This window comes from Lissotriton helveticus, chromosome 8, assembly GCF_964261635.1.
Source record: "Lissotriton helveticus chromosome 8, aLisHel1.1, whole genome shotgun sequence".
Taxonomy (NCBI): Eukaryota; Metazoa; Chordata; class Amphibia; order Caudata; family Salamandridae; genus Lissotriton; species Lissotriton helveticus.
The window spans coordinates 1298608153-1298630516 of NC_136069.1; the positions used below are offsets into that span (position 1 = coordinate 1298608153).

Genomic DNA, 22364 nt, shown 5'->3' on the forward strand with positions numbered 1-22364 from the left:
TTAGCACTGTGCCATAATTGTTTTGGGTGAATATTTGCACTTGCTTGCTTGTCCCCAGGTCATTCGAACCGTGCTGGGTGACCTTGTGCGGAACTTCATTAGCCATGCTGCTCAACCTTCTCACCAGCTGATGTCTCCTGGACCATGCTGCATTAACCTAACTGATGACATCTGCTGGCAAAGCAAGCCATCTGCTTTTTCACTGGCAGTGAGTTTGACACACTTTCTTGCCATGTGATGCTCCCTGCCACTTACTCACAGGTTTTGTTTCTCAGTTCTGACTTTGATATGTACAGTATGTAGTTTGACCGACAACATAGGAAATCCTGCTTGTCTAGAACACCTTCCCTCATGATTGAACAGACCTGGATTAGCAATCATCTGCCGCTAGAGACATAAAGGGAAGACGAATATGCCTTCATATAGTCTGCTAATACTCTAACAACTTTAAAGTGCCATGTACAGATAAATACTTTCCGATTTATTTTTTCAAACACCACCATAAATTAATGGGTTAATGAAAACTATTTACAGTTTTACAAGTCTCCAGAATTTATATTTTGACACAGACGATCAAGTACATGATAAAATCATAGAGTAGAAACTACAAAGTCTCTGAATGCAAACCCACACATAAAAAAATATAGTTTTCTTTTTATATAACAACACTGAACTGTTAAGGCCACAACACCTCAATAATAGATTTTGATAAACATATATGTTGCAGGCAATCACTAAAATGCAAACAAAAATAAAATATTCATATTATTGTTTACGGGTTTAAAACCAGAAGTTTACCAAAATGTTCATTATGAAACATTAACTTTTAAAAAGTCAAAATTCCAAAAATAAAGTGCAACATTTGCTTGAAGACTGCGATTTCAGGTGTTCACAATATTGCACACGTTTTTGCTTTTTTGTCTAGGGTAGTTTGGCCAGTTTGTGGCAGGTCCTGCTCTGACTGCATAATTTCTTTTGGACTGCCCTTTGTGCTGCTTTGGCTTTCATCTGTACTCTCCATTCCAGGCAACTTGTTTGACTTTCCTTTGCTTTTTTCGTTTGGGGTTACGACTTCACTGTTTTCCTGCATTGATTTCTGGCTGGTAGATGACTTTCTTTTAAACAATGACATCTAAAAGAAACATTTCCAGTAAGTGAAACAGGCTTATGGTGTGAAACAGGATTACTGCATACAACATATCAAACAGTATTAGATTAAAGTTTGAAATCAAAGACAATATGTAACAACTTGAGCACAGTAAATACTATAAAAGAACACCAATTTAAATAATTACAATTCTCTTTAATGCCAGAGATCCAAATTCCCAATAATCTGGGGTTTTGTCAGATTGGCATACAGTACTTTGAAATAGGAGAAAACCGGATACATACACACAATCTTCCACAAAGTCACAGGCAGTATTTATGCAGCAGTGAACGCAAATGATATAGGTAGACAACTTCCTTGCTTATCTCAGAAAAAGGAACGAATAGTCAAATGGAAAATATGCTGCTTTTATGGGCTGTTATAGGTAACTGAATCAACAAGGGCATTGGATGTAGTGATTACATCCTAGTTCTCAACAAAGGTTACTAGTAGGGGTTTTGTGCAGGTAAGGCCTGCCTTAGTATATTTACAGATGTTGAACAATGTATGGGAAACTTTTAACATTGCTAGTTTATTAGTTGCGGAGGTTGGAGAAAAGAAAAAACGGGGCCCTCAAATATGAAATATTTTAACTTTTTTATAATTATCAGGTGACCAATGCTTAATTGGATGGTCTGGGTGTATAATATTAACTTTGAAAGGAATTGGCACAATAACCGTTTTTCTATTTTAGAAGAAAGGGGTGTTTTTATTCTCATATTTTATGGTGTTTAGGAATATTTTAAATGAATTTTGTCTTTGTGCTTTTATTGTTGTCAAATGAGGATTTTTGTAGTGTACTTTCATGGTTTTAATCAACCGAATAAAGGGGTCATGACTGATGACAAATGCTATTAATACTTGATTTAAGTGACTAACTAAGGTTTGAAGATTGTTGCCTGGATTGTAGTGAAATCAAAAGCCCCTACAGAACAGGAAAACCTCCTAGGTCGGGAGAAGTCTGAGAAAATATATACCACCAAAAACACATTTCACATAAATTATGAACAGCAGTGGGGGAAATGGTTGTGGTGGACTATGATCAAGCCTGCTTGTGAAAACTGACCAATGTGAGATGACCTACCACACCTTCAAGCGTTTCAAACAAGCACCGCCATGAGAAAATCCAGTATGTATTTTGAAGAAAAGCTCAGAAAGCAGCTATGCAGTTTTAGACGACAGCAGTATGCATTTAACAAGCATTTGCAATGCAATAGGTCTCGCATTAGGAAAGTTTGAGCTATTGGTATTGTAAATGACACATTTTTTATTTATGTGTTGGTTTTGAAAATAGCTAGATTAATAGCTTTGTCATTTACAATTCCAATAGTTATAACTTTTGCAAATGTGACACCTATAGCATTTGTAATGCAATATGTGTTGTATTTACGTGACTTACATGTATTGATATTACAAATAGCAATGGCTTTTATTTTATTTTTTTAATAATAAATACTTAAATAAAAGTTATTGTAATTTATAATGGCAATAGCTTCAACTTTTGTAAATAACTTTTGTGAAGATTATGTTCAGTGTATTTTATTGTGATGTAAATCCAAGAACAGAAGTGAAATATTAACATCTTTTTGTGACATTTGTAATAAAGCTTGAAACATTGAGAGAACATATTTGAAACAGTTGTTGTTGAATGGTTGCACAGATTGAATTCTGTGGTGGCGCTGAGTGATGCTGTGGTGGCCGCTCAGCCCTCCACAGGGCTTGGTCGCCCCACTCACTGCTGCCGCTCCCGCCACCCAGCTGCTCCTCCCTCCCGGCTCCTTACTTATGACGCCCCCAGAGCGACCGCGCAGCGGGAGCGCCGATTGAGCGCCGAAGGTGCGCCAAAGGTAAGCCCGTCTGTGCCCGTCCGCGCCTGGCCCGCGCCCAGCGCCAGGACCCCTGGCCCTCCCCGCCGAGGCAAGACGACCCGACTGACCTACGCCGCCGCCACTCTCAACGCACTCAATGCCGGCCAGACCCACGCCTGCTACCGAGCCACCCCGAGACGCACCCACGGACCCTTCACCTGCTGCACCTGCAAGTTCACCTGCCTTCGAACCTGCCCCGCACCCGCCAAGACAAACACCAGCAGCAACCACCTCAAGTGCATCCTGATCAACACCCGCTCTGTCCACAGACACGCCGTGGAACTCTGGAACCTCCTCGACGCTACATCACCGGACGTCGCCTTCCTCACGGAAACCTGGATGAACGCCTCCTCTGCACCCGACATCGCCATCGCCATCCCGGACGGGTACAAGATCATCAGGAGGGACCGCATCAACCATCGTCCACAGGAACACCATCCGCATCACGACCGACGCCAACGACTCCTTCGCCGCAGCCGAACATCTCCACTTCCAGATTCACACCGACCCTAAGACGACCCTCAGAGGCACCCTCGTCTACAGACCCCCTGGACCACGCACACAATTCAGCGAAGACATCACAGACTTCATCAGCCCGCAAGCCCTCCCCTCCACTGACTACATCCTCCTCGAGACCTCAACTTCCACCTGGAGAACAACAAGGACCGCAACACCACCTCCCTGCTGGAAAACCTCGCCAACCTCGGACTCAAGCAACTGGTCAACACCCCCACCCACTACGCCGGCCACACGCTTGATCCCGTCTTCTCTTCCAGCAAGTACATCACCTTCAGCCATGCCACCGGACTCCACTGGACCGACCACAGCTGCGTCCACTTCAGCTTCAAAAGATCCACGACCCACCACCACCACCCGCAACAGGTACCTCACAGGAATTGGAGCAAGATCACCGCAGACCAGCTCACCACCTCCCTCAGCCAGAGCCCACCCGCCAACACAACGGACCCCAACGAAGCAGCCCACAACTTCACACAGTGGCTGACCGCCTGCGCCGACGACCTCGCGCCACTAAAAAACCCTCCCAGCAGACCCAGAAGCAAGAAGGCATCCTGGTTCACCGACGACCTCAAGGACTCCAAGAAGACCTGCCGCACCCTCGAGAAAGCCTGGCTCCTCGACCGGACCACCGACAACATGACCGCCCTCAAACACGCTACCCGCAAGCACCACCAGCTCATCCGCACCACCAAGAAGAAATCCCTGAAGGAACGACTGGACAACAACGCCCACGACAGCAAAGAGCTCTTCACTATCGTCAAGGAGTTCTCCAACCCCAGCACCGGCACCAACGACATCACTCCGTCACAAGACCTCTGCGACTCCCTCGCCTCGTTCTTCCACCGCAAGATCGCCGACATCCACAACAGCTTCGGCGCCCCACCCACGCACCCAACCGTCGAACCAACGCCCCCCACCGCCACCCTTCGCACCTGGACCACGGTGACCACCGAAGACACAGCCCGCACGATGAACACCATCCACTCCGGATCACCGACCGACCCCTGCCCACACCACGTCTTCAACAAGGCCGACTCCACCATCGCACCCCAACTCCGGAACTTCGCCACCTTCCCGGAGAGCTGGAAGCACGCCGAGATCAGCGCCCTCCTGAAGAAACCTACAGCGGACCCCACCGATCTCAAAAACTTCCGCCCCATCTCGCTCCTCCCTTTTCCTGCTAAAGTCATCGAGAAGATCGTCAACAGACAGCTGACCGCCTTCCTCGAGACGAACGGATCCCTTGACCCCTCGCAGTCCGGCTTCAGAGCCAACCACAGCACCGAGACCGCCCTCATCGCAGCCACCAACGACATCCGGACCCTGCTCGACAAGGGGGAAACAGTGGCCCTCATCCTCCTGGACCTCTCCGCTGCGTTCGACACGGTCTGCCACCGCACCCTAGTCCAGCGCCTCAGCAACATCGGCATCCAAGAGAAGGCACTGGAGTGGATCATCTCGTTCCTCGCCGGAAGAACACAAAGAGTCCGCCTCCCCCCGTTTCGCTCCGAGGCCACCGAAGTCATCTGCGGCGTCCCGCAAGGATCTTCACTCAGCCCCACCCTCTTCAACATCAACATGAAACCACTCGCAGCCATCGCACGCCAGCACAACCTCAACATCATCTCTTACGCCGACGACACCCAGCTGATCCTCTCCCTCACCAGAGACCCCGACACCGCCAGAACCTGCCTACACGAAGGGATGAAAGACGTCGCCGAGTGGATGAAGGACAGCCGCCTGAAACTGAACTCGGACAAGACGGAAGTCCTCATCCTGGGATCTTCGCCCTCCGCCTGGGACGACTCCTGGTGGCCCCCAGCCCTGGGCACCGCACCCAAGCCAACCGACCACGCACGCAACCTGGGCTTCATCCTGGACCCCTCCCTCTCGATGACCAGACAAGTCAACGCCGTCTCCTCATCGTGCTTCAACACCCTGCGTATGCTTCGCAAGATCTTCCGCTGGATCCCGACCGAGACCAGGAAGACTGTCACCCAGGCACTCGTCACCAGCCGACTGGACTACGGAAACGCCCTCTACGCCGGAACCACAGCCAAGCTACAGAAAAGACTCCCGCGCATCCAGAACGCCTCCGCCCGACTCATCCTGGATGTCCCCCGACGCAGCCACATCTCCAGCCACCTGAGGAACCTGCACTGGCTCCCCGTCGACAAGAGGATCACGTTCCGGCTCCTCACCCACGCACACAAGTCTCTCCACGACCTGGGCCCCAAGTACCTCAACGACCGCCTGACCTTCTACACGCCCACCCGCCAGCTACGGTCCACCAGCCTCGCCCTCGCAGCCGTACCACTCATCCGAAGAGCCACCGCCGGAGGAAGATCCTTCTCTTACCTGGCTGCCAAGACTTGGAACTCCCTCCCCATCCACCTTCGGCTGATCCAGGACCATCTCGCCTTCAGGAAACAACTCAAGACCTGGCTCTTCGAGCAGTAGCATACCCCTCCCCCCAAGCGCCTTGAGACCCTCCCGGGTGAGTAGTGCGCTATACAAATGGCATGATTGATTGATTGATTGATTGATACTGTGGCGTTCAGTGAATGCTGTGGTAGCACATAGTGATGTTGTGGTACCCCTGAGTGATGCTGTGGTGGTGTTGAGTGATGCTGTATGCTATGTTTTGTTATGCTATGCTATGTTTTGCTATCCTATGCTTTGATTTGTTATGCTATGCTATGCTGTGTTTTGTTATGCTATGGTATGTTTTGCTATGCTATGTAATGCTATGCTACATTTTGTTATGCTATGCTATGTTTTGTTGTGTTGTGTTTTATTATGCTATGATTTGTTTTGCTATGCTATGTTTTGTTATGCTATGCTATGTTTTATTGTGTATGCTATGCTATAATTTGCTATGCTATGATATGTTTTGTTTTGTTTTGCTATGCTATGTTTTGTTGTGTTTTGTTAAGCTATGCTATGTTTTGTTGTGTTTTGCTATGTTTTGGTATGCTATGTGTTGTGTTTTGTTATGCTATGTTTTGTTATGTTATGCTATGTTTTGTTATGCTATGTTTTGTTATGCTAATGCTATGTTTTTTTTCCTATCCTATGCTTTGTTTTGTTATGCTATGCTTTGTTTAGTTTTGCTATCCTATGCTATGTTTTGTTATGCTATGCTATGTTTTGTTGTGTTTTATTATGCTATGCTTTGTTTTGCTATGCTATGTTTTGTTATGCTATGCTTTGCTATGCTTTGTTATGCTATGTTTTGTTATGCTATGCTAAGCTTTGTTTTGTTATGCTATGCTATGTTTTATTGTGTTTTGCTATGTTTTGTTGTGTTGTTATGCTATGCTAGGTTTTGTTGTGTGTTGCTATGTTTTGTTATGCTATGCTTTGTTTTGTTATGTCATGCTGTTTTGTTATGTTATGCTATATTTTGTTACGTTATGCTATGTTTTGTTGTGTTTTGTTACGCTATGTTTTGTTATACTATGCTATGTTTTTTTAGCTATGCTTTGTTATGTTATGCTATGCTTAGTTTTGTTATGCTATGTTTTGTTATGCTATGCTATGCTATGTTTTGTTGTGTTTTGTTATGCTATGCTATGTTTTGTTTTGTTATGCTATGCTTTGTTTTGCTATCCTATGCTTTGTTTTGTTATGCTACGCTATGTTTTGCTATACTATGCTTTGTTTTGTAATGCTATGCTGTGTTTTGTTATGCTATGCTATGTTTTGTTATGCTATGCTATGTTTTGTTATGCTATGCTAGGGTTTGTTGTGTTTTATTATGCTATGCTTTGTTTTGCTATGCTATGTTATGCTATGTTTTGTTGTGTTTTATTATGCTATGGTTTGTTTTCCTATGCTATGTTTTGCTATGCTATGCTATGCTTTGTTATGCTATGCTATGTTTTGTTATGCTATGTTTTATTTTGCTATGCTATGTTTTGCTATCCTGGTGTGTGTGTGTGTAGTTGTGTGTGTGGTTGTGTGTGTGTGAGGTTCTTTGTGTGGGGTTGTGTGTGGGGGGTTGTGTGTGTGGGGTTGTGTGTGTGGGGGGGTTGTGTGTGTGGGGGGGTTGTGTGTGTGTGTGGGGTTTTGCGTGTGTGTGCGGTTTTGCATGTATGTGGTTGTGTGTTTGTGTGTGGGGGCGTTGTATGTGGGGGGCGTTGTGTGTGTGAGGGGGCAGTGTGTGAGGGGGCAGTGTGTGAGTGGGCAGTGTTGTGTGTGGTTTTGTGTGTGAGTGGTCTGTGTGTGTGAGTGGGCAGTGTGTGAGCGGGCAGTGTGTGAGCGGGTAGTGTGTGAGTGGGTAGGGTGTGAGTGGGCAGTGTGTGAGTGATTTTGTGTGGGTGTGTGGGGTTGTGTGTGTGTGTGGGGCTGTGTGTGTGTGTGGGTTTATGTGTGTGTGTGGGTTTATGTGTGTGTGTGGGGTTGTGTGTGTGTGTGGGGTTGTGTGTGTGTGTGGGGTTGTGTGTGGTTATGTGTGTGGGGTTGTGTGTGTGGGGGGTTGTGTGTGTGTGGTTGTGTCTTTGTATGTGTGGGGGTTTGTGTGTGGGGGGTGTGAGGTGGCAGTGTGTGAGGGGGCAGTGTGTGAGTGGGCAGTGTGTGAGTGGGCAGTGTGTGAGTGGGCAGTGTGTGAGGGGGCAGTAGTTGAAAGCAAGCTGGATGGAAGGGTGAAAAGGTGAATAGATGGAACGACAGAAGAATGGACAGATGGGAAACAGTGAATGAGAGGATATATATATATGAATGGATGAATGGACGGAGGAATGAAAAAGGTTGGATGTGGCAGCGGGTGGGCTGTTAGAAATATGAAGCAATGGCAAATAGATTAATAGATCAAAGGGTGAAAGCATTGATGGATGAAAGGAGTGACAGCCTTACTCGCATTCCGCACTCGGTAATATAAGACGAGTATTTCAAGTGGGCTGGGATATTTATTTTCTGACTAGAAAGGCACCCAAAGCTGCATTTAAGATAAAATATGTAATATTTTGATATTTGCATATCTTTTCTTTTCTAAGACCGCGCATTCCAGTTTTCACACTAGGAATACAATTTGCTGAAGGGAAAACAATATCTTGGATGCAATCGGAAAACAAGGGGAACAGAGTTGCAATGCACACATATCCGATTCCCTGCAATGCACGGTGAGGTTGGTGGCGGACGGGACCCAAGATAAGCCCTCAGCATTGCTGTGGTGGGGGAGGGGGGAGCGTTAGCCTTTGAAGTCGGAAGCATCAAAAACAGCGCTATGGGGGGGACACATAGCAGTAAGCACGGAGAGACGGGGAGCAAATGGGAGCGAGGCATTGGGCAGAGGGGAGCACATAGCCTGACATTGAAGGGGCTGAGAGGGGCAAGGTGTGCCGGTTCACAAAGCTATCAGTTCCAGCACAAACACATCCGCTGCTTTAGCAGGCCCCCAAGGAACGTTGATTTTAAAGTGTGACAGTGGCGGGAGGCCAAGGAGATAAACTAAGTACATTTCTGCCTTCAGGGCTTACAGTTTAACTGCCAAAAAAGAATTACTGTCCTTTTGTGGAACAAAAAGCAAAAAACCCATTACCAAGACCATATTTGTATCTAACAGAGAACACTCGCTAATCGTGGGCCAGATTCAAAAGTTAATTAAACGCCAAAGGCCAAAACACGCATGAAAATATACACATTTGCAAGGTCATATTCCAGCTCCCGATTCACAGAATCACTGGATGGATTTTACCATTGAAAACACTGCAGTATGATTGTGTCCTCTTCCTGCAAGATAAGAGTTATTTCATCGTTTGTCGGCCTTTAAGGCAAACTCATGCCAGTGAAATAAGGTGAACCCCACACGTTAATACAATTGTGCATATTTACATGAGCCGTGCAGGTAGATTCCCAACCGGCAATCACTGTAACAATACTCCAGTCCAGAGACGTACTTTAGCCAAGAGCAGGAGTAAGGGGGTTTCCAGGACAGAGAATGCTAACTCCCCTCTACCAATGGGTGCACAGCAACAGTTGTTCCACTGAGAAACAAATAATTAAATGTGCTCCGCAAATTTGCATCAGATTTCTATAGAATGTTCTATCTGGGTGCCGACATTTTACATATGCGAATACTGAAAAGGAAGCCAGGCTGCAGTGGATTTTTCGCAAGCAGTTGATGTCTGTGTGAAGGTCCACTGCTATTTACATTGCAATAGGTGATTTCTATAAACTATCAGCAAAAATAAATCAGATTATAGAGTACAGCAAAGCAGCATACTAAAATTCTAAAATGTTAGCTCTCACTAAAAGCGTACCTCGTCATGGAACAGAGCGTTAGGACTGCGGCCTGGTAGGAAAACACAGCACCAAAGCCTACGACTACTGGGGGCTATTATTACACGTCATTTTGTGAGTGTGTTATATGTACATGTTGGTATTTACATGTCAATACAAGTCTCTTGAAAACAGCAAATGAAAGATGCAACATTCTAGTACACACAATAGAATTCAGACTCCTGCCTTGCCCTGTAACAAAACGCTACATTCGAATGGGCAGTGCACCTTATAATTGCCACTGTTCCGTTAAGTTTGAAGTCCGCTTTAGAAATTGTAAAATTCCTGGAGTCCAGTTTTTTTTCTCTCTGCCGTCCAGTATTTTCAGTAGAGCAAGTATTACGATTAAAAACATGAACATTACGAACCTCCTGGAAATTAAAGATACTTGCTATGGCTGCAATAAATGTGCTGGTTTGTAGAGAGGATTCCTGTAAACAACAAGCTCTTGGTATTGCTGTGATAGGGGGGGGGGGAGGAGAAATGCGGCTCGGGAGCAAATGGTAACGAGCGCGTGAATGGGAAGAGTGGCCGTGGGAGGTGGGAGGGGAAGTCGGAGAGTGCGAAGTGCTGGCGGGGGCGGGGAGCTGAGCCTTTGAAGTGTGTGTGGCTTTCATGTGGTGATGCGAGGCAGGCGGATAGAAGCGCGTTCACGAGACCACATGCACTTCTGGAAATCCGCATTTTTCAGAGATTAGTTTAGCTCTTAGTTTAGCCCCAATAGTCTCGTCCTATTAATTCCTTGCGGAATGGAATAGTACGAGACCTAAAAATGATTAGTGTTGCTTTTAAATTGGACAAGGAGATAAGATATGAACCCTGAGGGTACTTTGCCTAGCTTGTAGAAAATGTCAGTTCAGTGAGCAACCCACCTAGAATAGAAGTAACTTTGCAGTTCTGAGCAAAAGCCACACAAGCAGAAGGAAAGTAGTAACATGTGCAATCGTCCCTAAGAATAAGTACACAATATCTCTGAAATAATGGCCTTTAAACTGTGCAAGAATGTATGTCAACAAAATGACCCACTTCACAAAAGAAATCCATTCTACATGTAATGAGGCTGCGTATGAAGTCAGTGTGATTAATAGGCATGCAGAGGATAGTGGAGTATTTTAGGGACCTTTTGGAAGTACAGGTGATTTACAGTTTTTCCAAGGGATTCTGGTAGAGGGTTGAGGAATAAAGCAGCCAGGATTGGAAAGGCCTGTAATATTTACTGGTGTTTTTTGCAATCACAACAGGAGACATTTTCAGATGAAAGTTGTTGGATTTGCCATATCTATAGGAACTTTGGTTCTTTCCTAAGAAAAGTCTTGTATACTAAGCTTTGTGATTTTAAAAGTCTCTCATTTGTAGGAGAGCAACAATTTATCCTTGTTCAAATTGAAAATTCCAAATTTCATTCACTCGTTGCTGTAATCATTTTCTCAATTATTTCTATTTTTTCATACCACTTCTTTAATATCGTTTTAATCAACCTGCAAATAGTGGTGTCTTTTTTTACATAAGGTTCTTTTTAATTAACATCCAATTTCCAATAGCACAAAGGGATGAAACACATTCGCTGAGCATCTTGTTTTACTAGTGAGGCCATTCACGTTATCGGAGCCTTGCCTGTCCTTGTTAGAGGCAGTTATCTGTATTTTGTCATGAGCTCCGGGGAGCGCAATTTATTGTCTGTGAGATCCATCTCGGGTTATGAGAGGAGGGCCCAGATATATTTTGACTTGGCCTATGTTGTTCATTAGGTACGACCCTCTTCGATGGTACAGAGTAGGTAGATTTGTGTGGCTGGACTTCCGCTCTAGTTTGGTCTGGGAGTAGCAGGGGTTGAAGATAGCCTGGCTCGTGGTAGGGGCTCAGCTTCATTGTCCATCTCTTAAAGGTCAACCATTCCGTCAGCATGATTGCAGATGTACTCCAAGTGGGCTTGGTCATTTCGGTCTCTGAAATATTTTCAGTGGAAACACATTTTTTTGAGATGGGGTCTGATGACCTTAGGTCAGCTAGATTTGGAATTAGTGGTAGTAACTGTAGTATATTTCTCCTATTTAGAACGTCAATGTTGCCTTTAGATTTGTACTCGGTGAGGGAGTTATTACTTTTGTGTCTTCAAGGCCGTTCGCCAATACCTGTGTGGCGTGTATAGTTTCACTAGGGTGTTGTATGTTTAATCTGCAGTCCTCTGGCAGAATTAGTCTGTCACAATTCGGACAGCAAAGCCAGCTGTTGGGGAGGTGAACAAGTGGTAATTGTTCTGGGATGCTCCTGCTTATTGCCAGGCCTGCCCTCTGCTGTGACGGCCTGTTAGAAATGGGGGTCTCTAGTTGTCAATGGCTGGCCACAGTCTAAGTAGGGACCCTTCTTCATAAGTCAGAGTAAGGGGGCTACACACTTTGATAACCCCTGCTCAACCCTGTGGTAACGTAGCACGAGCAGCTAGGCTTATCTCTGAGGCAGTGTGTAACGCATTTATGATCCTACTCAGTAACACAGTGAGGAACACTACAAAGGGACACCACACAAGTAGGTATAAAAAACAAGTATCTTTATATATAGACTTAACACAAGATCAATAACATAAAAAAAGCCACAATACTGAAAAATAGGGTTATCCTTGAAATGCTGTAAGAGTTCAAAGTGTGCAAACTGGAGTTCAGTTCAAGGCAGTGGGCTCTGCGACCCTTTTACTTACAAAGTACCTGGATTGTGTAGCAAAACCAACAAAATGTCGCAAACGAGCTGTAGCGATGATTTTCCTCACACGAGGTGGCGATGCGTTGAATCCTTGCCGCAAGGGAGGATGATGCGCCAGTCTGCGGGTGATTGCGGGACAAAGCAACAAACTTCTTCACGCTAGGCCAGCGATACATTGAATCCTTGCCGCAAGGGAGGATGGTGCACTGAGCCTGTTGCGTGTGCGACCCTGTGGCCATGAGACAAAATGGCGCTCCGCGAGGGAGCGATGCTCCGGTCGTGATGCGAGGAAAATGGCGGACGCACCACGCCAGCACTGCGATGCGATGATCTTGATGCGATGATCCGTGGTTAGCGAGCACTCGAAAAGCCCGCAAATATGCGATGATCTTTGGGTGTTAGCGAGCACTTTGTGGCCCGCAAGCGTGCGATGCGATGATCAGTGGTTTGCGAGTGCTCGGCGGCAGCAGCGCGGTGATTTTTCTGACGCTCTTCAGCTGCGGCGGCTCGCAAGCGGCGTTAGCGACAATTTCAGCACTCTCTTCTCTGGAGTAGAACTAGAGGCCCTGGACTCACAGGGGCCTCACCTGCAGATAGAAATCCTCATCAGGAGGCTAGTTCTCTTCTAGCCCTTGGTCGATTGCTTTAGAAAAATAAAAGTTCTCTTAAAAGTCCTTTTCCCTCTTCTCCCAAGTCCAGGGGGAACCACTGCAGGCCAATCCAAGAAATAGCATACAAGCACAAGGACAGTCCTCTCCTGCAGAGTCCTTTAGTGAAACGGACAGAGGTTCTTCTTGACATCCAGGAGCAATACAAAAATCAGGGGTTTGGGCAAGATATTTATACCCCCAAAGTCTTTGTTCTAAAAGGTCTCTAGTCACTGAACCCAGCCAGAACCAGTTCTGCTCAGGTCTGGAGCACTTTGTTTACCAGGCTGCATCCTTCCTTTCAGAAAGAGGGGGTCTGCCATCAGACGCACAGTAGGAGGTGGAGCCAGCATTCACCTTGCCAGGCACAGCCCTATTCAGGTCAAGAAGCTACCCCTCCCCAGTACTCAATGGAGATCGCTCTATTCAACACAGGTCTGACTCAGCCTGCCTTGCCCCTCTAAACCCAGACAGTCAATACACATAACAGCAGAGCACACTGGAAGGCTTAGGCAAGAAAATGCCTACTTTCTAAAAGTGGTATTTTCAAACACAGAATATTTAAACCAAACTTTGCTAAAAGATGTATTTTATTATTCTGAGCTCAGGCATACTAAATTCGAATTTCTACCATGTGCCCTGAGCCAGTTAGGACTATAAGATGTAATAGTCACATTGCCCATTCTAGCCTATGGAGAACAGGTAGCCTTGCAGCAGTAAAAAACAAAATGGAGGATAATTCACTACCAGGACATGCTACATATATCAAGCCATGTCCTACCTTACACATACAATGCACCTACCATAGGGGTGACTGACATGATGCCAAGGGAAGGTTCAGGGACTGGGAAGTGTGGACTGCACACAGACAGTGCAGTGGCAGGTCTGAGGTACCATTTACAAGCTGCTTCTGTGGGTGGCGCAAATCAGCGCTGCAGGCCCACCAACATCATTTGAATTACCAGCCCTGGGCACACACAGGCCACACTACTAGGGACTAACCGGTAACCCAAATAAGCCAATCAGGGGTATACCAATTCACAGTTACATTTACACAGGGAGCATTCACGCTGTGGCACTGTATGGCAGTGGCACAGCACCCAGAGCATGTAATACCAGCAAAAACAGAGGAGACAACAGTGAAACATGGAAGGGAGACCCACGCCAATGGTGCCAGGTCTAACACGGCCCTTATCTCCAAGGCAGAACTGCTAACTGGGGTGCCTTGCTGAGCACTGATCATTGGTGCACTGTCAAGAGTGATGGCTCCTCCTGTGGAGCTTTGAGCACATCCTTAGTACTGCCCTCCTGGCCCTGATGGGTGAATGTTTGCTTTATCTTCAGTTTTGCATCCCTTTAGCCCTTAGTCTTAACCGTTTCCACAGTTTTGCAGCAGGGCTGACCCTCCCGGATGCAGTGGATAGGATCATTTTGTCCTGCTTAGTTTATGGGCTGATTTTCTGTTCCTGGTGTATCTTGGGGTTGGGGAGGCAGATCCAGAGATTCCGTATCCGTACGTCTAGACACTATTCTGAATATGGGGTACTCCCTCACTTGGTTTGATGCAGCATTATTTTTGTTTCTGCTTTTCCTCCCTTGCTTCCATCTATGTTGAGCCTTTCTTTTGTGTGTCATAATTTGTACTAAAGTAGTCTCAAGTATAGAAAAAGGCTTTTCTGTGGCAGCTGCCTGCTCAGTTGGAGGAAATTACGGAGTCCCTTTTGAAGGTCTGCTGGTGTTTTGATTTGAGCCGCTATCAGCAAAAGGTTTTGGCCTATTGTTTTGTTGTGCATCATGTGTCTCTGAGGTAGAGGTTGTTGAAGTTTGGAGCTGCCCTCTTTGTGAAGGCTTAATGGGTTTTTTGAAGTCTGTAAGTAAATCACTGAGCATTGTGGGAAGTGAAGACAGTTTATTAGGGTGCAAGAGCAGTTTACTTGCTTCAGCAGAGTGTCGGATTGGGCATGCTTGATGAGCGCATTTAGATTACCAAGCTTTTCACTGATGCCAGTGATGAAGACAGCCAGCGTGTTGAGCAATGACAGCTGGATGTTCATTTGGTTTGATTGATATTGCAGCGCTTCAAACAATGGCTGTACAGTATTAAGGAGCGATAGCCATAAAATGTACATCTGTTGTGCATTTTGCTGTCCTGGTTTAACTTCAGGATCTTGTAGACCAGCTGCCTGGGAGGGAACCTAGGAACTACTATGCGCATACGATGCAAGCATCTCTTCCCATTTCTGAATTCCAAGATATGAGAAATATTTGCTTACCCCTTGAACCTCTTCCGAGTCTTCCAGGTCTGAGTGGTATCTTCTATTTCTGGTAGTAGGTGAAAAAGCATGCTTGCTTCGGGTCGGTCCGGTTTTGTGGATTTCTGGTGTGTCTACTGGGTCCGAGTCAGGGAGTCGGCAGTAGAGGGTGGAAGATCCCCTCAGAGTTTCTGTGCTCCACAAGATTTCTCCTTTCGGCGTCATTGCGTGGGTCAAGGGTGCTATAAGGTATGCTTACTGCTGCTGCTGTCCTGGTGGCTAGTGGCTCTATCCCTGCTTGGGGATTGCTGTTGTGTGGTGATCCCCAACCAGGGATACACTGGCCAGAGGTTTCATTGGAAAGGGGAGATTCTCCTCTTTCCAGTACCTCTGCTGAGATATGCCCCTGAGCACTGATTCAGTGAACGTGAAATGAGCACTTCATCTCCGTTCACTTTCACTTTCAGGAGTAATGATGTCAGCGTGCCTTGTGCGCTGATCGTCATTACAAATATAAAAAAAACACTCGGGCAGCTCGGGAACACCATATCCCCACGCAGTTTCCATATGGATTTTCAAGAAGAGCTACAGCCCAAATGGCTGAACGGATTTAAAACAAACTTAGCAGAAAAACAAGATCGTTACCCAAAAGTGTGCTTTTTGTCAGTTGGTATAGTTCCGTTAGGTAGTTTTTGCGGAATGAACACTTAAAATGTTCGTATATCTGGACGGTTTGGCTGAAATTAAAAAATGTAAGTCTTCTGATTGGCTGAGGGGTGTTTTTCAGGTCGATAATTCTGATTGGCTGGCCGCAACATGAAAAGAAATGTGTGGTAGACATCATAGGGCTCGGGGACTAGATTCCTTGTCATGAAAACTTTTAAAGAAAGAATTCAAGGGGGCAGGGTAGGGATACCCTGCCCCTTATTCCTTATCCCCAGCATCCTAGAGGAACTCCACCGGGGTTATAAGTAAATATATGAAAAAGAGAGGGGGAAGTTACTCAATCCTGGGGTTATCCTGCAGTGTCGTGGTAAAAACTGCAACATCAATTAAAAAAGAATAACCCATATGGTGGGCCAGGGCCTGAAACAAAATGTATAAGATATCAATATGGGGTAGGGGAGTGTGTGGGTGCCCCCCTCCCTCAGCCCAATTCAGTCCCCCATTCTCCCAGGGCCCAGCACATCTTTTTTAGAAGGGGGAGCATGGCTATCCATCAATGATTTTTTAAAGTGTTGTGGGGGCTGCATAGAGCACAGCAGCCCCCCAGAACTTAAAAAAAAAAAAGTTTCATGGGTGATTGAATTCATGACCCCAAGAAGGCAACCCCAGCTGGAGCTATATGCTCTTTAGCTGGAATGCAGGGACCTCTTGTGGTTGCTTACATGGGTGCATTTGGTGGCCTTAAAAATGTTTTAAAAAAAGACTCAACTTGCTTAATTTTTTTAAATGCTTCACTGATAATATTTTGAGGCAATCACTGTTATTAACCATTGCATTATGTGAATTTAGATTTTTTTTATTTGATTATAGTTATTGGTGACTTTGTGATAAAAATCAATTTGTCTGCTGCTTTATAAATGCTTATGTACTGACCCCTTGATAAAGCCAATAAGCCTGACCCTTTTTATACTTTGGTGTTCTGACCATTTCACAAAGCGAGTAGGTCTGCCATAACTAAATTAACACCCTTTATATTGTTTCATGCTAATCCTATGCAGCGCACGGAGTGAGGAGGGGGTGAGGGGGATTGCCAATGAGAGATTGGGCGAAACTAAAGCTTAGATTTTCAGCTTTTAAGGCAGGAGAGACCAACGGCTGAAAGGAACTTGTTTTCCCAGTAACCCTCTTAGACTGGGGAGAAATTTCATCAAACACAGAGAGCAAACATTCATTAAAATAGAAGAAGGTGATGTCTGGTTTAGATGAAATGGCGCTTCTAGCCCAATAGTCTCTAAAGCTGATGGCAGACTCAATACCATCTATTTTGAGCCGGAAGCAATAAGAAGAAACTCTAAAAGGATCCTTGCATTGTTTGGGTGGGAGAGGTGGACAGGGGTAACATTTTTGAATTGCCCAAATGAAGCTCAAGGAAGAAGGCTGAAGTGGGCTAAGACAAATGGAGAAATGTTTTACTTCAACCTTGCAACGAAGGGCCAAAAACAAATACAAGTATGCCTGGATGAAAATATGGGTGAATTAACTGTGGTTAGGGCCTTTGAAGAAATCGCCCAACTAGTAGATACCTTATTGAAATCCTCCCCCCGAAAAGGATCGACAGGGCCCCTGACCCCACGCTGGTTTGATCACGCCTGTACCAAGGCATTGAAAGACCTTAAGAAATGCCTCACTGATAAACCAAAGGACAAGGCTAAAATAGCAGGGAGCAGATCAAATTACAAAAAAAACCTGAAAATGCGCAAAAAAACCATACAAAATCAAGCATGGGAGGATCTAAGGGAAGCAGCAGAAAGGGGCGTTATGACGGCTTTCTGGAGAGTCATAAATGACCCATGTTTCAAAGATCCAAGGGGGCCAGATATAGTGAATGCCATTCTACCCGATCAATGGTACAAACACTATCGTGATCTATATAACCACACTGGGATAGCATCACAAGAAGAAGGTGCAAAACCAGCAGTATCCGTAAGTCTAGAATTCTCGCTGGGTGAAATAAAATCAGCTATCCAAAGACTCTCAAAAACCAAAGCACCAGGCCCTGATGGCATCCCCCCTGACCTCTACCTGAGTAACACTGACCTATGGGCACCTATCCTCACTAGAGTCCTGAACGAGGCAGTAGTGGCAGGACTGCCCCGCTCTTGGTCCTCGGCAACTATCGTTCCAATTCATAAAAAGGGCAGCCGGGACGACCCCTAATGTTACCGCCCTATCTCATTAATAGACGTCACGGCTAAAGTTCTGGGACGAGTGATTTTAAATCGTCTACAAACCTGGGCAGAGGACAATCATATTTTAACAGATGTACAGTACGGGTTCAGAGAAGGGAGATCCACAACTGACCAGTGTCTAAACCTGTATCTCCTTACCACCAAATACACCGTTGCCGCTAAGGGGACTATTCACATGGGGTTTATGGACCTCTCTGCGGCCTTTGATCGCGTCAAAAGACAGAAGCTATGGGCCCTGATGACCGCCCTGGGGGTGGATCATGGGCTAGTGGACACATTGAAGGCACTACACTGGGAGACCACAGCTGCAGTTCGCTATAATAAAGAAGGAATGAAGACCGAGCCTTTCCCCTGCACAAGTGGCGTGCGGCAGGGCTGCATTTTAGCCCCTTTTTTATTTTCCTTATATATTAACAATTTGGATCAAGAACTCATAAAGCTGGGAGTGGATTCCCCCAAGATTGGCCAGCGTTCGGTACCCGTGCTTTTGTACGCGGACGACGCGGTGCTGTTAGCCAGCACTCCATTGGGTTTGCAAAAGTTAATCGATGGTTTTGTCAATTTTATGAACTCATTGGACCTCTCAGCAAATCTGGACAAGTCTTTTGTCATGTCCACAGGCTTAAATTTAAAAAAGCCCTTTTCGCATAGCATAGGCTCTCACAGGTTAGGAAGAGTCAAGTCCTTCTCTTACCTAGGTGTTCTCTTCGATGAGAAACTGGAATTTAAAAACCTGGCGGAAAAACATGCAATTAAATTGGTGGCCTCAACGGGCGCCATAATGGCTTATGGAAGGAGGCTAGGTAGATGGTCACCAGAACAGATACTGAACCTGTATAGGGCGGTCTCCTGTGCTAAGGTGTCATATGGAGCAGAAGTCTGGGGTTGTAAAACTAACCAAGTACACCAGATACAAGCTGAGGAAAACAATTTTTTTTTAAAACTATTAAAGGTTCCTCACAGCACCCCCTCTCACATAACACATATGGAACTGGGCGAGCCATATATCGAAGACAAAATTATGGTTCGACCCATCCTGGACGGATTAAGATTTGGACAAACCCCGAGGCCAGCCTTAGCAGACAGATCATCAAGGACTGCCTGAGCCGGGATAGAGGGGGGCAGATTCCATGGCTCAAATACGTAAAGGACACCATGGAATGTATTGGCTGTAAGAACCTGTTCTCTGAGCCGGAGTTGATGTCCGCCCAGAATAAAACCCTGGCCAAAAAGCTATTTAGTGCATGGGTAACAGCCAGAAGGGCCCACTCTGAAAATAGGAAAATATCCGTGGTGACCCACGGCTTATTAACAACCACAAATTACAGAATGGAACCATACCTAGCGGCAATGTACAATGCGCAGGAAAGATTTTATATGACCAGGTTCCGTCTAAATCTCCTTCATCATTTGTTGGCCGTTCCCGCAGGATTTACACGCACTGTAGAGCTGAAGGGTACCTTGCGGCTGCGACACTAGGTCTCCACAGGATACCCTTCACTTTGTTTTATTATGTCCTTTTTACTCAGAGCTTAGAAGGAAGTTTTTAGTAAGGATTCTGAAAAACCAAAGACTGAAACATGCGAAAGTAGCCCTTCTTTTTTTACAAAAAGCCCCAGACCCATATACTTTGTTATGTGTTATAAGCTTCATTAAGGTTGTCATAAGACTCAGGAATACCAGGGAAACAAGTGTCCACACCATCACTTCATAAAATGAACAAAAGACAGTAGGAGACCCCTAATGATGAATTATGATCGATGTATTGCTCTCCCCTTACAAATCTTACCTTTTAATCAAAAAATTTTAAATTGCTATTTAAAATGCTTTTTAATAACATTGTTTGTATGTATTTTCATGCTCTTTAATGGTATCTTTTTAAGTACCGAATAAAGAAATTTGAAAAAAAAAAAAAGAATTGCCCAAATGAGTTATCAGTTCCCCCTGGATGGGAGGAAGAAACAAACTAAACCAGACCCAAAGAGCTGAAGATTAGATTGATTACATGCTCTTCCCAATGAGTTAGAAAGTGAACAGAGTAAGGCCCATGCTGGAGATAAAGGGAATACAGTCTCGCGCTACCAGCATGGGAGTCATACTAAAAGTTAAAATCTCCTAAAATAATTACATGAGCATTGCGGGTAGTTAGCAGGCAAGTGACTTAGGATGAATTTTCTAAAAACATTACAGGTGCATCAGTGAGTCTGTAAAAAGATAGAAGATAAACTAAGTAAGAATCTCAGACCGTTATCCTGCAGTCAACAGATTAATCTAGAACGTTACTGATCTCAAATTAATTATCAATACCTACATTTTATACTTTCTTTAAAAATCACAGTTATGCCACCATCTTTGTGATTAATTCTATCCATGTGGCATGTACTATACCCTTTGGTACAGAGTCCTAATTCATCCTAGTCTCAGGTAAGATGCACACATTGCGTTGTTATCATTAAGTAGCAACCAGAGTTTATCTTTATAATTTGCAAGTGATCTTGTGTAGAATAGGACACCTTTAAGGCTACTCTTGTCAAGCTCAATGTTATTCATGGAAGCAAGCTGATCAAGAGAAACCGGGTCCCACCTGCCCTTAGTGACAAAAGACACAGGCTAGGCAACCACATGCCTGTTTCACAACTGGATCCCAAACAAAGTTTTGATAAGTCGGAGCTGGGGGATCTCTACAATCCACTGTTGCTTCCTCCAGTTTCAGTGCTGGGGACAGGTGTTTGAATTCAAGGCTCTTCCCTTTGGCCTATCATTGGCCCCCTGGAGTCCATCAATCTCCCCCAGCTGGTCGTGGAGTTTCTCAGGGCTAGCGGTCTGAAGTTTGTAGTCGATTTAAATTCCATCCCTCTTTATAAACAAGATTCAGAATTGCATAAAGGCATATATGTGAATGTGGGGAACCAATGTCAGAGTCTCGGTTTATCATCAATGGGAAGAAATTTAAGTCGGGGACCACCTGGTCCATTACCTTCCTGGAGATTGTGTTAGACACATCCTCGCCAATTCTCTGCCTTCCTCAGGAGAAGGTGGCAAGAATCAGGAAGAAGCTGAGAAAATCCCTATGCAGGAATAAGATCTTGATTCACAAGCTGGCAAAGCCGGAAAGCATATTGTCCTCTTCAATTCAGGCTCTCTCCCCTTACAGGCCCTTCAGAGGCTGAAGGCGGCACATCTTGAAGTGGGTGTGAGGAGTTAGGAGCAAATTTCCCATATTAAAGAGCTGGATACCAGACGGTAAGTTTGGGGCACCCAGTGTAGGTACATCTCTACAGAAGAAAAGAGGTCTGCTGACGAAATGAAGATGCAATGGCTTGTTGGCAGGGTCTCTGGTGATTCAAGGCTGGGAGTGGATAGGCAATTATGCCTTTCCCCTAATGCCACTTTGCCATGATCATAAAGGTGCCAGCCCAAGTGAAGGAGTGGCATATGCGATCCTGGTGACACTGATCTTGAGACTTAAAGTCTGGTTCCCAGTTTTTCTAGAACTTGTATGTAATTCTATGACACTTCTACCCCAATCTCTGTACATTACAACACACTGTCGAGGCCAGCTGCAGCAGCTGGTTCTGGAAGTATATCTGTGCCTGATGGGGTGGAGGATAACAAGGACAGATGGTAAATTCGGGAACTGACTTCTGGATACGGATAAGCTTTTAAGCAATGAGCCTGTTTGAATGAATCCACTCGCCTCCATCGCGCGTCAACACAACCTTAACATCATCTCCTACGGTGACGACACACAGTTGATCCTCTCCCTCACCAAAGACCCCAAGACCGCCAAAACCAATCTTCACGAAGGCATGAAAGAGGTAGCCGTATGGATGAAACACAGCCGCCTAAAACTCAACTCAGACAAAACGGAAGTGCTCATCCTAGGATCATCCCCCTCTGCCTGGGACGACTCACGGTGGCCCTCGGATCTGGGCTCAGCACCCATACCGACAGACCACGCACGCAACCTTGGCTTTATCCTCGACTCCTCACTCTCGATGACCAGACAAGTCAACGCCGTATCATCCTCCTGCTTC

The 22364-nt window shown here is 45.5% G+C and overlaps 1 protein-coding gene across 3 annotated transcripts in view; it reads right to left on the reverse strand.

Annotated features, from left to right (window-relative positions):
• Positions 1-460: 460 nt before the first annotated feature.
• Positions 461-22364, reverse strand: part of RPGR (retinitis pigmentosa GTPase regulator) — a 430193-nt gene continuing 408289 nt past the window's right edge. For 2 of the 3 annotated variants that reach the window (XM_078658267.1, XM_078658265.1), the window contains one exon: positions 461-1132. In XM_078658267.1, the coding sequence (XP_078514393.1) occupies positions 890-1132 (243 nt within the window). In that variant the 3' untranslated portion in view covers positions 461-889. The remainder of the gene's footprint in view (positions 1133-22364) is intronic. The other variant, XM_078658264.1, reaches the window with a different exon arrangement.